This window comes from Centropristis striata, chromosome 23 (assembly GCF_030273125.1).
Source record: "Centropristis striata isolate RG_2023a ecotype Rhode Island chromosome 23, C.striata_1.0, whole genome shotgun sequence".
Classification (NCBI taxonomy): Eukaryota; Metazoa; Chordata; class Actinopteri; order Perciformes; family Serranidae; genus Centropristis; species Centropristis striata.
The window spans coordinates 28409247-28425048 of NC_081539.1; the positions used below are offsets into that span (position 1 = coordinate 28409247).

At 38.9% G+C, this 15802-nt stretch overlaps 1 protein-coding gene across 2 annotated transcripts; it reads left to right on the forward strand.

The window, feature by feature from the left end:
* Positions 1-3058: 3058 nt before the first annotated feature.
* LOC131961699 (leukocyte elastase inhibitor-like) lies at positions 3059-15802 on the forward strand. 2 transcript variants are annotated; one of them, XM_059326541.1, is made up of 10 exons: positions 3059-3258; positions 4616-4803; positions 8360-8470; positions 9964-10104; positions 10873-10990; positions 11308-11450; positions 14148-14225; positions 14324-14413; positions 14504-14684; positions 14802-15802. In XM_059326541.1, exons 2-10 carry the CDS (start codon positions 4621-4623, stop codon positions 15026-15028), a joined length of 1272 nt encoding a protein of 423 aa, XP_059182524.1. In that variant the 5' UTR covers positions 3059-3258; positions 4616-4620; the 3' UTR covers positions 15029-15802. The 2 variants fall into 2 exon arrangements, with proteins under 2 accessions (XP_059182524.1, XP_059182523.1); XM_059326540.1 differs by lacking the exon at positions 8360-8470 and having other exon boundaries at positions 3061-3258.

The following is a 15802-nucleotide window of genomic DNA, read 5'->3' on the forward strand; positions in this document are numbered from 1 at the left end:
ATTGGCCCGCGGGCCGTGAGTTTGAGACCCATGATCTACATGAAGGTGTTGAGGTCTCAGGATCAACAGTTTGCAGGACGAGCCCAGTTTGACAAAGACGTCCTCAGACAAGGACGACTCAGACTTCATGTGTCCAGACTCAGGATCAGTGACTCTGGACTTTATGTGTGTAAAGCTCAATAGGAGAAACATTTCCAAATGGCGACTCAACGTCACTGGTAAGTTGATCCAGTGGAACTTTCTTCTCTCGATTTTTAATAAAAACCTGAGAAGAAAATTATTAAGGACTTTAAAAATCCTGAAAATTGCTTGCTGAAAATTGCTTACAGCTATGTTGAGTCTTTGTTTCTGTAACTTTCTGAGTAAAAAACAAGATTTCTCCTTCAGAGGTGGATTTGGTGAAAGTTACAGGCCAGTTAACTGTTGCATCAACAACTTTTTGTTTTTTTGTTATACCACGGACAGAATAGTTGTCTGGCAGGTCATACAACTGTAAATCAGAACACATCAGTAGATATCAATAACAACAACTTTGATGCTTTGCAGATAAGAGAAATCATGACAAATCCATTGTTTATCATCAAAAGTAACTGTACATTATTGTTGAAGTTTTACCATCCGGTAGAAAAAATAACCAAAACGAAGCTTAAAATTGTGATAATTCTTCAAAACCACTTTATTATTATTATTTAGGCATCTTGAGGGACAGAAGACACATGCCAGGCTCTTATTCATGGACTTCTCCTCAGCTTTTAACACTATCCAACCCCATCTACTTGCTGATAGGCTCCTCCATCATTTTAAGCTGAATCAGAACCTAATTGGTTGGATAACTGACTTTTTAACAAATAGGACTCAGTGTGTGAGAGTTAATCATGTTTATTCCAGTGTGCTCTCCTCTTCCACCGGCTCTCCTCAGGGTTGTTGCTTGTCACCACTCCTTTTTATTTTGTACACAAATGAGTGCCACAGCAGCTTCAGTAATAGACACATTTTAAAGTTTGCTGATGACACAGTTATTGTTAGTCTTCTTCAGGGTGACGAGCAGGAACATGGGCCTGTTGTTGATGACTTAGTAGCCTGGTGTGATGTGTCCTCTCTTGAGCTGAATGTGTCAAAAACCAAAGAAATGATCATTGATTTTAGGAAGTCATCCTGTCCTCCACCTCCAACAGTTGTTAAAGGTGCTGTGGTTGAGATGGTGGACAGCTATACTGCCCTACAAAGCCTAACTGCAGTAACTCCATTTTTGGTCGAAATTGAGTTATAACTAAAAATGAACTCCTTGATGTCTGTTTTATCTTGTGACAAAGTTTTAGATTTCAATTTTGCTTTATTTCAGCTAAATAATTATATTAAAATTGCAGTAACTACAAAATTCAACTCAAAACCAAAGCAGACTGCAGTAAGTTCACTTACCGCTTCTAAAAAAATATATACTTACCGCTTATATAAAAATATTATAAAATCAGTTTTAAAACGTTTATTCACTGAAAACAAAATATAAAAGCTGAAAGAAGACAACAACATTGTAGTTACTGTGTTTTTGCATTACTGTTAGGACCTTTTACAGCAAAACCAGAGTGCAGTAACAACATTTTTGGGTTCAAAGGTCAAATAAATCGTCATGATCTCTGAGCTTATAAATAACATCATCAATACATGTAGAAATAAGTGTCATATCACTTACCTACCTATAACACAACTAAAATAACTTTAAAGCAGTTTTTCTCAGTTTTGCCCTTTGTGTAGTTACTGCAGTTAGACTTTGTAGGGCACTATAAATATCTAGGTGTGGTCCTCGATAACAAGCTGTGCTTCGAACCACATGTTGAGGTTACTTCCAAGAAAGTCCAGCAGAGACTGTTCTTTTTAAGGAAAATGAGGACCTTCCATGTCTCCTCTGAGATGATGACTCTCTTTTACAGAAGTTTTATTGAATCTGTTTTAACCTTTTGTATTGTTGCATGGTTTGGAAACCTGAACCTGTCCAACAAGAATCGCCTTGGTAGGCTGGTCAATACTGCTGGAAGGATTTCAGGAAGTCAGCAGGAAGGCGTGATGTCCCTGTATAACAGACAGGTCCTGAGGAAGGCTAGCGCCATTATGGATTGTCCTGATCACCCTCTTCGGAATGAATTTGAGCTCTTGCCCTCAGGCCGTCGTCTCAGGGCCCCTAGGTGGAGGACTAAAAGACTCCAGGTCTCATTTATACCAACTGCCATTTATTTAACTAATAGAAAGTAGCCCTCAAATTGCTCATCTTCAAAAGTCTGTTTCTTGCACATCTGCACATTGCACTTTTTACCTATACTAGGTAGTAACTCTCCATTTAGGGGTATCAGCTCTGCAACGAACATGTCAGTGATTTTATATATGCGTATGGCGTTTCTTTGACTGTGTTTTATTAGATATTTATTGGGTCTTGTTATGTTATGTTATCGTTGTGTACCTTGTCTTGTATTGTTGTGTACCTCGTCTTGTGTGTCCTGCTGCAAAACAAATCTCCCTTCAAGGGACAAATAAAGTGATTCTGATTCTGATTCTGATTATTCTAGAATCAGAATCAGTTTTCAAGTACAAAAAGATGAATAGAGATTAAGTACTGCGAGTGAAAACACAGCATCAGTGACAGCTGATCAATGGTGTGTGTGTGTGTGTGTATACACACGCATATAAGCTTTATGCTTCGTCAATAATTAAATGTTAGTATTTTTATTTGGGTGTCTTAAATTTGTAACTTATTTCAAAAAGTGATGCTTGGGTGAGATGCAATTCAGTGCAGTGGCAGTTCTACAGCCGTCCAGAAGGGGGCGCTGTCGTAACATACAAGAGGTTAGAACTGCAGGTCTGAATCTGCAGTCTACTGCAGTTCTACATCCATCCAGTAGGAGCACTGGCAAGAGGTCCAGAACTACAGGTCTAAATCTGCAGGTCCAGATCTGCAGGCTCCGGGTCTGCAGACACATTCTATTGGTCGATGCGGCGAACTTCTAACGGGCAGTCCACAGACCAACGGGTGACGTCACGGTGACTACGTTCGTTATTTATACAGTCTGTGGTCTGAACGCCAGAAAAAAGCGAGTTCGATATACCGATCCTTTCGGCTTCCGTACATAACAATGCGGGATGATAATGCGGAAGACAGGTTTTCGGGGCGTGTCAGCTTGTAAATAATAAAGCTGATGCTTCAAACAGAGATCTTCCTGTGACGAAAAGACTCCTGAACACTGAGGACTATCAGAAAAGTCTCTGTCAGTAAGTAGAGAACGAGTTTCATTCAATTTGCGACGCAGGGAATTGGTCATTTTAGCTTGTAGACACTTGTTGTAACAGCAGAAAGTTGATGCAGACTCTGAGCTCACTGATTCTTTAATCACTTAGCTGACAGGCTCAACGGGACACACTTTGTGTTACAGGTGAAAAGTCCAGTGTGTACCTGTCATACTGTAGAGCATTGTATATCTTAATGTTAATATATGTGTTAGTGTAATGCTACTTTTTTTTCCTCAGATCTTTATTAACAATGAGAGAAATATAGGCATTCAAGATATAAACAAGACATACAAAGAAAAATGTCAGTTACAGTATCTGTAGAATAAAATATAAAAATAACACAATAAGTCACATAGGGTATAAGGTGCTTACTTTTATATTATTCTGGGGTTTCTGAAAATAAGCTTTTAAAGTGTAGCAGAGTGTGTTCACATTTCTTATCAACTCTAAAGTCTATATAACATTTCAATTCTATTGTAAAAAGTTAGGGAGGGATTTGGAAAACTTCATCTGGATGTGAAACTTACCCATCAGAAGCATAAGATTTGTTACAAAGCATACTGTTTTGTTATTAGATTCAAATTTTAAGATAATATCTTTAGGTTAAAAAATGATGGGCTGTCCAGTCATATCGAGAATGAATTTTTCCATATCCCTCCAAAATATAGATGACAATGGGCAAACATAAAATAAATGTAAAGTTGTCTCTGGCACCTCCACAAAAAGTGCACATTTCGCTACATCAGCAAACCTGGAAATTAATTTGTTACATGTGTAATGCTACTTAATGTAGCATTTTTCAAACATATTACATTGACAAATCTGACATTATGTTGTAATAGGGCATATGTGTTGTCTTTTCCTGGCTTAAAATGTTGCATTGCAGGAAAGTGATGCAATTTTCTGAACATACCGGACTGTAGCTTTTCTACGATTTGCCTTTATGTACTTAGTTATTATATCCACATTAATTATGTATGATTGTTTATCAGAAATGTCATTGTGTGATTGTGAATGTCAATGTGTAATTATTTTATTAATAGCGTTGCAATATCAGCATTAAGGTATTTGGTCAAAAATATATATAGCCTATAATATTTTCCTTAATACACACCACCAGCAATGCTGTTATGACAGGTAAAGGTTAGTGTAATTAAACAATGTTTTTATAATTATATGTCGTCTATCAGTTTTGTTGTATTCAGAGACTATTAATGTAATTGTACATTAACAAATTATTTAATGAGGTTTGGCCCAATTAGAGAGTGAGCTACTTCAGATAAAGAGGTAATAGCATTACTTTAAGTTTTTATTTTAAATCTGCCCTTTCTCTTTTTAGACACAATGGCATCACCAACCATCACCCCTCTGTCCAAGGCCAACACCACCTTCTCTCTGGCTTTGCTCAAAAAGCTGGGAGATAACGACAGCACTGCGAATGTCTTCTACTCCCCTTTCAGCATCTCCTCAGCCCTCGCTATGGTGATGCTGGGGGCCGGCGGCAACACACACACACAGATGTCAGAGGTACAGTACACACAGACACAGACACATTAACATTTCTGGCGTTTCAGGTTGGTTCAGCGTGATTTTGTAAAGCTTATAATCAATGGTGTTGATTGCAGGTTTCTTTTTTTCTTTTTTTACGAGTTTAAACATTTTTATTAGAGTATTGAAGAAGCAACTGTTTTTTGTTTTTTTCCCATCTTTTTATTGAGGTTTTCCAATAAAATGACATATAGTGGTATCTAACAGCGTGGGGAAAAGACATCCAGTATGACAATGTATTGTATAACAGTATAACGACAAGAACTCTAAGCCCAATCCCACCCATCCACCCACAAACCCACCCACATCAGGTCTGAGCCACACTGGGACAAACAGGGATTGCAGGTTTCTCACTGTACAATGCACTGAACACTGAAGACAGTGGGAGTAAAGTAATGCAGGTGTGGGAGGCCAATTTTGTCTTTCACTGTCAGCAAAAATGACAAAGATCTGTTCTGTTCAGACTCTGACAAGGGTTTATGGGGGGGGCTCTGTGTTGTGTTACTATAGCAACGTGAAACATAATAAGGAAGTGTAAGGGCAATAAAGATATAGGTAAAGTCATTGGTACGCCTTATCAGTTCCCATTATGATGTAGCAGACATGTCCACCTCTCTGGCTGCCTTGGTTTTAGTAGTCTTTAAAGGTAAATCTCTGTATCAATGCCAGCTGGAAGCATATTCCTCTATAATTAAACTTGTTATTCCCAATTAAAGAATGACTAATATAATACTTGTAATGTCAGCTTCTACTCTTGTTTTATCCCCATGTACAATGTACTGTAATTCATTTGACAATTGCATTATCGAAGCTTAATGAATGTCTTTTCAGTGATTTTAGGACATCAAACACGGTTCCTACAGGTACTTTACGTCAAAGTTTTCAAATTTTAGGTTGAAAAAATGAAAGGCCTTGAAAGTTACTGAAAATAGACATAAACAGCAGCCTCTCTCTCTTTATTTGTCATCTGTGACTATCTGTCTGCCAAGCCTGCTAGGTCTCATTATAAAAATTCTCAGTGTTGTAACAGCAATTACCCTTGATCTGTGAATCAAACTATGCCATGCCAGGAAAGTCCATGAAAAGTCCTTGATTTTGATGTTTAAGAAGGTTAAGATAACCCAAAAGAACCCAAATATTAATGCACATACTCTAATACACATCATTTAATGTAATAACGACTTATGTATACTTTTACACCCTGAGGAGAATAAAACCCCTCGTTGCACTGGACAATACAGCAGAAAGTTATTGGCAACAACCAGTACAGTGAGAAATTCAGTAAGAGGTAGTTGGAATTTTATGTGGAAGTTCACATGATGTGAAATGAGAACATTTTGTGACATTTTCTAAAGGATTGCTTAAGCAAAGCCACACCCAGGTAACTCTGGGCTGGTGGACGGTTGAGTATGTGGGAGGGGCAGGGCGTAAGTTTGCAAGATTATTTACAGCAATGTGTAGAATTTTCTTTGTGAGGGCTTATGTGTATACAGTACAGGCCAAAAGTTTGGACACACCTTCTCATTCAATGCGTTTCCTTTATTTTCATGACTATTTACATTGTAGATTCATCAAAACTATTAATGAACACATGTGGAATTATGTACTTAACAAAAAAGTGTGAAATAACTGAAAACATGTCTTATATTCTAGTAAGCAAAGGGTGGTTACTTTGAGGAATCTAAAATACAAGACATGTTTTCAGTTATTTCACACTTTTTTGTTAAGTACATAATTCCATATGTGTTCATTCATAGTTTTGATGCCTTCAGTGAGAATCTACAATGTAAATAGTCATGAAAATAAAGAAAATGCATTGAATGAGAAGGTGTGTGTCCAAACTTTTGGCCTGTCCTGTACATATAGTGCAATATAATAGCAGATATTACAGTATTGTGTCTTTTTGTTCCCTACTGTCTTCTGATGCAACAGCAGCAGTAACAAGCTGTTTGACAGAACAAGGGACAAAGTTTGAAAGAGTTCTCTATACAAATCAAGGATCCGTGACACAACCTGTTTTTGAATTATTTGTGTCTTGTGTATAAAGGCTGGGTTTGTTCCAGAAGGTGCAGCTTTCAGCTTTCAATCAAAGGCGATGACTTCAGCTAAACTGCACCTGAGCTGTGGAGAACGATGTCAAAGCCCAGTGTCAATAAGAGGGTTGTGAAATTGAGCCCAGTTAAGTTACCAGACACAGTTTTAGTTTGATTGATGGTGTTTTTCTGTGAAGTCGTTCTGATTGTGTGGTTCAAACAGAGCAGGTGATCTGCCTGGTCACGAGTTGTGGTGGTAAAGCTGTGTGTGCATGACTTGTTGAGTGATAGAGAGTGGGTGTGTGCTTGCACATGCATGAAAGAGAACAGAGGTGATAGTAACATGTGGCTGCTATGAGCATTTTTTCCACCAGCCAGTAACCACAAAGTCCAGTTGTGTAAACTGTCTTTTTATAACTTGGTCATTAGCAAGCTGGCCAACATTTGCTCTACAAATACTGCAGTCCAAGAAATATGTGGGTCGGCGATGACATCACCTGAATTTGCGGCTAATGAAACTTGTTACAGTTATGTAAATTAGGTCTTAAACCAACTAACGCAGCTCTGTCTGAACTATACCCTTTCCTCCTATACCAGTCATGATCCAGATGTCTTCATTTAAATGTATTTCAAAGTCACTAGTCAACACTGTTTTTTATATAATGTGGGTATTGGTTTCACACTGATTATCTCAGGAAAGCTGGAAAGAGGTATTTAACTGCAGGTGTCAGGGTGCAGTGAGTTCACCCTGGCAAGATTGTTGGGTGTGGTAACTCTGCAGGCTCTTCACTTACAAAGAGAAAATATGATCGAGTGATAATATATGTATATCTAATATATGTAGGAAAGTTATACGTTCACAGGTGAATAGTTTGACGACGGTCTTTGGGCTGTGCAAAATGTGTTTTTTAATATAAAATGCAACTTCAATGAGCATTAGGGTTGTCAAACTTCCAGGAATGGGAATTAACAAGAATTTATGGGAATTACCGGGAATAAATGGAAATAAACCAGGAATTTACTAAATTAATGGTTGGCCCTTAGCAGGGAAATTAGATATATTTGCATTATTTTGCATGGATGTCTGCTTATGACAAAACAAAATATTTATATTTATGTTTGGATAGGATTCAGTTTGTTTAAATTGCCCCTTTCCCATAAATTTCCATAATTCCCATGGAAAGTTTCCGATTTGGAATATTTCCAAAAATGCCCCAACTTAACTTCCATGGAAGGTTTCTGGAATTTTTCTGAAAATTTTCCTGGCAATTTTCCACCCCTTTGCATCCCTAATGACCATCTCCCTATTCCTTTGTGCTGGAGAGTACTTTTTAAATACATTCAAGGTTTTACTGAACATAAAATATGACTTTAATCACTTCTCTCTGATCAGCTATTCTTGTTTTTTTTAACACCATTAGGATGATATTATAACTTCCTGTACATGACCAGAAATACATCTAGCTGTACAGTGAATACTATCAATTGCATCCTGACTGTAGGTCCTCTGCTTCACTGAGGCAGAGAAGCCACAGCCTGCAGAAGCACAGATGATGCAAATGCAAATGCAGCAGAAGGTCCAGTCCAGAATTCCAGCATTTCTGCTGAAGGGGGTAACAAAGCCAACAGTAGAGACAAACTAACTGTTTTACTAACAGTGTGGGTGCTGTTAACTGGTGAGGGGATCCCTGGAGACAAAGAGTTGGTGGTTCCAGAAAGACTTTCATGCTTGCTTTCACTCTGCTTTTCAGGCCGATCTCCAATCTACTGCTGTCTTAGACTTAATGTGAAAAAATAGGATTGTGGGGGATCAGCGCTAATTGTATGCTACTTAATGGCGAATTAGAGTGTGAATCCAACAGCTCAAAACTCCAGTTTAGTGTTGCATAACACATATTACTAAGCTTTTAATCTCTTAGAAGCAGCTTCTGGAAACCACAGTGAGATTAAACTTATCAAACAAAATTTTCATTATATACAAATTGAGCTGTTTCCTTTTGTTTTCTGTCATATGCTGGTGTATTACTGTGATAACACTGTGGTATGAGGTTAATGCCAAATTTGGTAAACATAACTGTCTACAAAAATGACAGCTTGCCTATTTGGATGCACCCCAGCCAAAACACATCCAGAATTCAGCTGAATAAAATGACAGATATTTGTTTTTTAGATAACCATGTATATAACAACATGGTGGAGGATGGTGTGTTTCTTCCTGTGAATGTTTCTGGTCAAAGCTTGGGCAGGAGTTTCCATGGGATCTTTAAAGTCTGCTTTTTTATTATGTTTTTGCCATATTTATCAGTTGGTGTTGGGATGTTGTGCATTATCATTGTCATGTAAATGGTAAATGGGTGTTAGATTCTATGTGTGCAGTATGTGGAGAAGGAATTACTGAGTACACCAGTACAAAAAATGTATTTAATATACAACCTTACCCATTAAGTGGTGGGAAATTCCGAATTCTGCATTGCTTACCTGTAGATATGTACCAATCTACCTTTATTATTCTGGCTTCTATGCTGATTCCAGTTTCATGTCAAATTGTTCTGTCTGATGGCAAGGTAAAGGGGTGAAACTATTCTACATATGGCATCAATATCAATTTAACTGTTGATTATATATAGAATATTTTTACCACTGTAACTTGCTATCAGATAACCCTGTTTAAGTTAATGCGAGGGGAACTGGAGCCGTTATCTATGATCTCTTCAAAGCCATTAGACTCCATTGGCAAAAACAGTAATTTTACCAAACTAAGGGTGTGTTGCGCCAAAAATATATACTTGGACAAAAATGTAAATCTTTGGATTTGATTGCATAAGGAACACTACTGAGCATAAATCATGTTAACAGTATTGGACCAGCCCTGTAAATACTAATTTAGAGGGTTTTTTATGACCGATTGATTTACAAATATGTAAAATTCAAGTGTGAATTGTAGTAAATATTGCAGGTGAGCAAATGCATAATCTAGTTCCCCGCCATCATTCAACATGATATATGCAAATATGTAGCATAGAACATCAAAGTCAACAATCTACAAGGAAGACTGGTCAGTCACAAGGTCAGAGCATCTCTGTAACACTCGTCTACTTGTCCACAGTGCCTGAAAACCAAGGACTGCCAGGATGAAGTCCATGTCAGCTTTGCCCAGCTGCTGAAGGAGCTCAACAAGGCTGACGCTCCGTATGCCCTCAATGTGGCCAACAGGCTGTACGGGGAGCAGTCCTACCAGTTTGTTGAGGTGTGTTTGTGTTTCACCATCTACTAGGTGTCGTTTTGTTTACATATTATTCAGTCATGGAGTGAATAACAGGTTGATACAGGGATGTTTTAGTAGACGTATAGCGGGCAGCAGGCCAGAGTACACTGCAAAAAAAGAAAAGTTGGGTGAACTAAAAATTTCAAGGTAACAAACTTCGATAAAATTTTAAGTTGGACAATTAAACTAAATATTTAAATTTTTGTTTTTGAGTTTGCTCAAATCTGAATTTCTCTGGCACGTTTGTAACGCCGCTATGAAATGTCGTTAATGTTGCGACCACAATTTTGAGTTAGCATTGATACACCAAAGGCTACTCTTGTAGCTGTAACAAGCAGCGCCGCTAGCATCAGTTAGCCGCTAGCTTTCGCTAATGACCGAATTTCACAACAAAGAAATAAGAGTTAACAGAACTATTGTCCCTTGTTTTGAACCCCAACTTAAAGATATAAGTAACAACAACTCACCAACTTGTTTTTGAGCAGACAACTGGCTTCCTTTGTTGTGCTAACTTACATTATTGCCGTAAATGTCAGTAATTTATATTTCTATTTTTATTTATTATTTATTTTTATTTATTTATTTATATTAATATTTATATTTATGTTTTATAAAGTTTTACCAAATTAAATCACTGTTTTAGGCCAAAAAATACAAGTCAGCTTTTTTGCAGTGTACAAGCAAGTTAAGCTGTAATTGTTGAGCAAAGACATTATTTTGTTCACCATCACCATTTGTTGATGGTTTCAGGATTTCTTAGGGGAAACCAGGAAGCACTACAATGCAGAGCTGGAGTCTGTGGACTTTATAAGCAAGTCCGAGGCAGCCAGGGTCAACATCAACAACTGGGTGGAAGAAAAGACACAAGGTGCATCTCACACACACACACACACACTAACATACACACTTTTGAGCATGTTAATATACAAGCAGGTCCCGTTCATCCATTGCAATTGTACTGAAAAACTGAAATGGTCTCGATGGTGGTCTGAATGGGAGCAGAGTTAATTTCAGTTAAAAAGGCTAAGTGCACCCTGTTATTGTTGTAATAAGGCATAAAGTCTCCGTATTGATGTAGAAATGCAAGACTTTTGAAAAAAAAAAGTGTTTTAATGAATATTATTTGACTGAATTGTATCCGAGGGAAACAGCTGCAAATGCTTATGGGTGACAATTTTTTACCAGGTAAAATTAAGGACGTGCTGGCCGAGGGTGTGGTAGACAGCTCGACCATGCTGGTGCTGGTCAACGCCATCTACTTCAAAGGCCACTGGAACAAGCAGTTTAAGGAGAGTGCCACACGTGAGGCTCCGTTTAGAGTCAAAAAGGTAACACTACTTTTTTTACAAAATGGTTAAAAGCAGGGTCAAAGAGGGTGCATTTTGATGTTTTTGTACTGTATATTAGTCATGATTTGGAGGAAGCGTTTCCCAATGGCTTTTCCAAGCATCTGAGTGTTAATCATGGGTTAGGTATGCCCCAGTAAAAGGGAACCATGTTGCATCCGTTTGCTGGAGAAAAAAAAACGCCTTTTCTCACAGCACATGGTATTCCTGAGAAAATGTTTCCACACAGAGTTTGAGTCAGTGGACACACCTATACAGTGTTGCAACTGCTCAGACCAGATAATGCTGTGTTCGTTGACAAAAAAATGTTCTGACATTGGACTTTCCAGAGTCATAAAAAGTGATTTAGCTTTGAACTGGTTGGACAAAAAAACACTGGCACTGCTTTAAGTGATGTTTAACTTGTGACAGAAACATTGAGAAAGAAACTCAACAGTAAGTCTTAATATTCTGTCAGCTTTTTCCTGCAGCAACCCCTTTATATCAAGGTAGTCATTTCAGTTCCAATACTGTAGCTTATTTCAGTTTATAATGTGCTGTAGAGACAATTAGTGGCCCACGTCCACACATCCCAGAAGCAGCCTCTGAGTAGCCTAGCATACATACATTTGATTAATGACAAAATATTAAAACTACATATAATGTCTGTATTAATTATCTACCAAGTAAGCCATTGACTTCCTTCACATCTCTGTTCGGAGATGTTTAGTGGTGGTAGTGACACCAATAATCTTATCTTTCACAGAACAGCTTTTTCTTGTGTGACACTGTTCCGACCACACTGGGTAACTTTTTCCCGCAAGATATAGCAGCCCGGTTGATTTGGATTTGTTTAAAAATGTGCCATTATCAAAATCTAAAAAGCAGTATTAGCTGCTGAAAATGTCTGTCTTATCTACATTTACTGGGTCTAAACCCCAGCCCAATTTGCAGTATATTTATTCGATATATTTTTTAATGTTCAGGTTGAGCAAAAATATATATGTGATCTGAGTTGGTCTTAAAATAGTGAAAAAATGTTCAGTATTCTCTGCTCTGAAATGCTAGGGGCGTGTCTGCTGAAGGCGCTGAAACCTGATATCTAATATCCAACTTCTCCGGTTACTTCAGGTCAGATCCGTTGTTTTCAACACGGAGGTCTTGCGACCACCCTTCCACAATAATGGTTTATTAGGTTAGCTTCAGCAAACGTTAACAGTACATGTATCAGCATTAACCGCCGTTGGTAAAGATACTTATACAGTGTTGGAGGCGGAGTTATGATAAGAAGCTCCAGTGCGTCATAGAGCCATGATTTTAGACACACCCAAAAAATAGTTTTAAGTCATGTTTTCAGCTATTATTTTGTACCTTGAAAAATTTTCAGAAGCCTTTATTGTCATGCACATGAGTAACAAGTACTAGTACAACGAAATTTGCCATCAACCCGTCCGATACGTATAAAACACACATACAATATGACAGAGATGAACAGGACAGGAAGACAGAGATGAAAGAAAAGAAATACAGCACAACATGAGGAAAGGAAAGGAGGGAAAAAACAATGAAAACTCTGTAACATAAGCACATACACAATACACTTCACAACATGAACAGACTTATGACATGCCACACGGGAGGGGGGGCCAGCAAAGTCAAGCAGCCATCCAGTCCTGCAGCCATTTGAGGCGCTGTCACAGACCCGCTTGTCTCGATGGGGGTATGAAGCGTCGAAGGCGTGGGTTGGGGGGGCATATATGCATATCTGTATATGTGGGAGTTTGAGTGTGTAGACCTGAGATCTGCATTTGCCCAGTACCTAATCAGTCCTTGTCTCAGCTCGCTGGAATGACAAAAAGCGTTAACATAGCGGTTGCTATGGAGACAACCTTACTAGGCCCCAGACAGCAGCAGACAGTCAACAGGTGTCTGTGGGAGGTTTTTTTAGAGTCTCTCTGCAGTGATCAACCAAGGTTGTCTAGGGGAGGCCAGATAAGATTGGAATTTGGGCTGTAGGCGAAAGTGGCTGCATGCATTTCCTGCTACTCATCTTGTCCATAATGTTCATACTGGTCTCCGGATTGATCCAGTCGCTTTTCCAGGACCGTCAGTCACTCCATGATTTTATCCAGGGTGCAGTTTGTGACCACAGTCTGAGTACCGACAGCTCTGCCCATCGTATCAATCATCACAGGCAGCCTTATGGGGCTTTGGACAGCTGTCACCGTTTTCTGTGTATCTCGATAAACCAGAGCAATGCCTAATCCAATCAGCAAAAGACTTGTTATCATGGTTCCGAATAGATAGAGATCTTCGATATCTTCCACGGAAAGAGCCGCCAGACACACGACTAGCCACCTCTCTCTCCCACATGTCCATCGTGTAGCCAGCTGCAAACGTCCCGGCAGGGCAGGTGGGCTCCCCCGAGCCTAGGTTTCTCGTCAAGAAAATGGTGTCAATTGCATTGAGAGACCAGTTGATCGAATCCATGATTTTTAGTTTGGAGAGCAGTGTAGAGAGAGTCTTCCAAGTATAAGACAGAAGACAAGATGAGACAAGATGAGACAAGAGGAGCGAAGCAGGAAAAACAGGGGAAGGGGAGAGAAAAAAAAAAGTGTGACCGCCTCCTTACAGAGCCAGAGAAGAAGATATACAAATCTCTGATTTTACCTTCACTTACTTCTCTGATTTTGTTTTCAGAATGACACCAAACCTGTGAAAATGATGTACCAGAAAACCAAGTTCCCTCTTACGTACATCCCTGAAGCCAACTGCCAGGTAGTGAAGCAATTCAGTTCTTAAATCAGTTTATGAATTTATAATGTACACAGTGTGTTGGTCAATATGTATATAATGTTGGAAACCCTGTTGGACAGATCCTTGAGATGCCTTACAAAGGAAAGGAGCTCAGCATGCTCATCTTTTTACCAAACGAGATGGAAGACAGCTCAACAGGTCTGGAAAAGGTAGGACACACAAACTTTTACATATAAACATTAAAAAAAACCTGCAAGACACAGACGGGTTAATAATTGATTGTATTTGTACATCCCCAGCTGGAGAAGGAGCTGTCCTATGAGAACTTTGTAGAGTGGACTCGTCCTGACATGATGGACGATATTGAGGTCCAGGTGGGGCTACCTCGGTTCAAGATGGAGGAGAGTTATGATTTGAAGAATGTCCTGGTGAGCATGGGCATGGTGGACGCCTTCGACATGGGATCATGTAACTTCTCTGGTAGGACATCACATCACATCACACACAGTATATTTATAATAAGATTCCAGTCATGAAAAGGTGAAAACTAGCACTATACTTACTTAAAATATTCCATCTCCTTTCCTTCCGTGACAGGCATGTCCCCTGCCAACAACCTGGTACTGTCCAAAGTCGTCCACAAGGCTTTCGTGGAGGTCAACGAGGAGGGAACTGAGGCTGCTGCTGCCACTGCTGCTATCGTGATGCTGCGTTGTGCCATGCGTCCAGCCACCTTCATCGCAGACCACCCCTTCCTCTTCTTCATCCGACACAACCCCTCCATGAGCATTCTCTTTGCTGGCCGATACTGCTCCCCCGAGTGAGCGCTGCATCACTTAAAGCACTGTTTCTGGAGGGGGGTTACAATACAGCTTCTTTTGCAACTGTGTACTATTTCATTTTAATTTTACTGGAAGAATGTTGAGTCACCTCTTGAGAGTTTTCCTATCATACCCTGAGCTCCCGTCCTATATTTTTAGCACCAGAATAATGTGTAAAAACGGTGGTGTTTTTTTTCTTCTTATCTTCTTGTCTGCATCAAGTCTTACACAAGCAAATTAATGAATGTGTGTTTGTCCTGAACATTAGGTTCTTGCACTGTTTATCTTTTGCACCTGTCCATAGGTTCTGGTTTACTTTATGTCTGTAATACATGTATGGCCCTTATTGCTGCACCCTCACACCCTACCCTAGTTAATCTATACCATTAAAGCCTAGTTTATCTTATCTTAAACCTCAATTTGAATAATCACAATTTCTATCACGCCTCTTTTTTTCAGCTGCCAGCACAGACGTCAACTGTTCCTTTTATATCTAACGGGCATGTGGCAGTTTTTCTAAACTTTATCTACACAACATGCAATTTCAGCGTTTTATATATTCAGTTAACCAAAGAGTTGGATAAATGTGTCCTTGGTGATTACTGGAATAGTTATCAAGCAAAGTGCAATTATTTGAGTTCTACCATTATACTTAAAAGGAATATAGACTATAAAGAACAAATGCTTACATGAAGGTTTGAACTGGCATTGCGTCCAGATCATTTTATGTATCCCTATGCTTTTACATACAAAATAAATGTGTGTGGTTCACCAGTA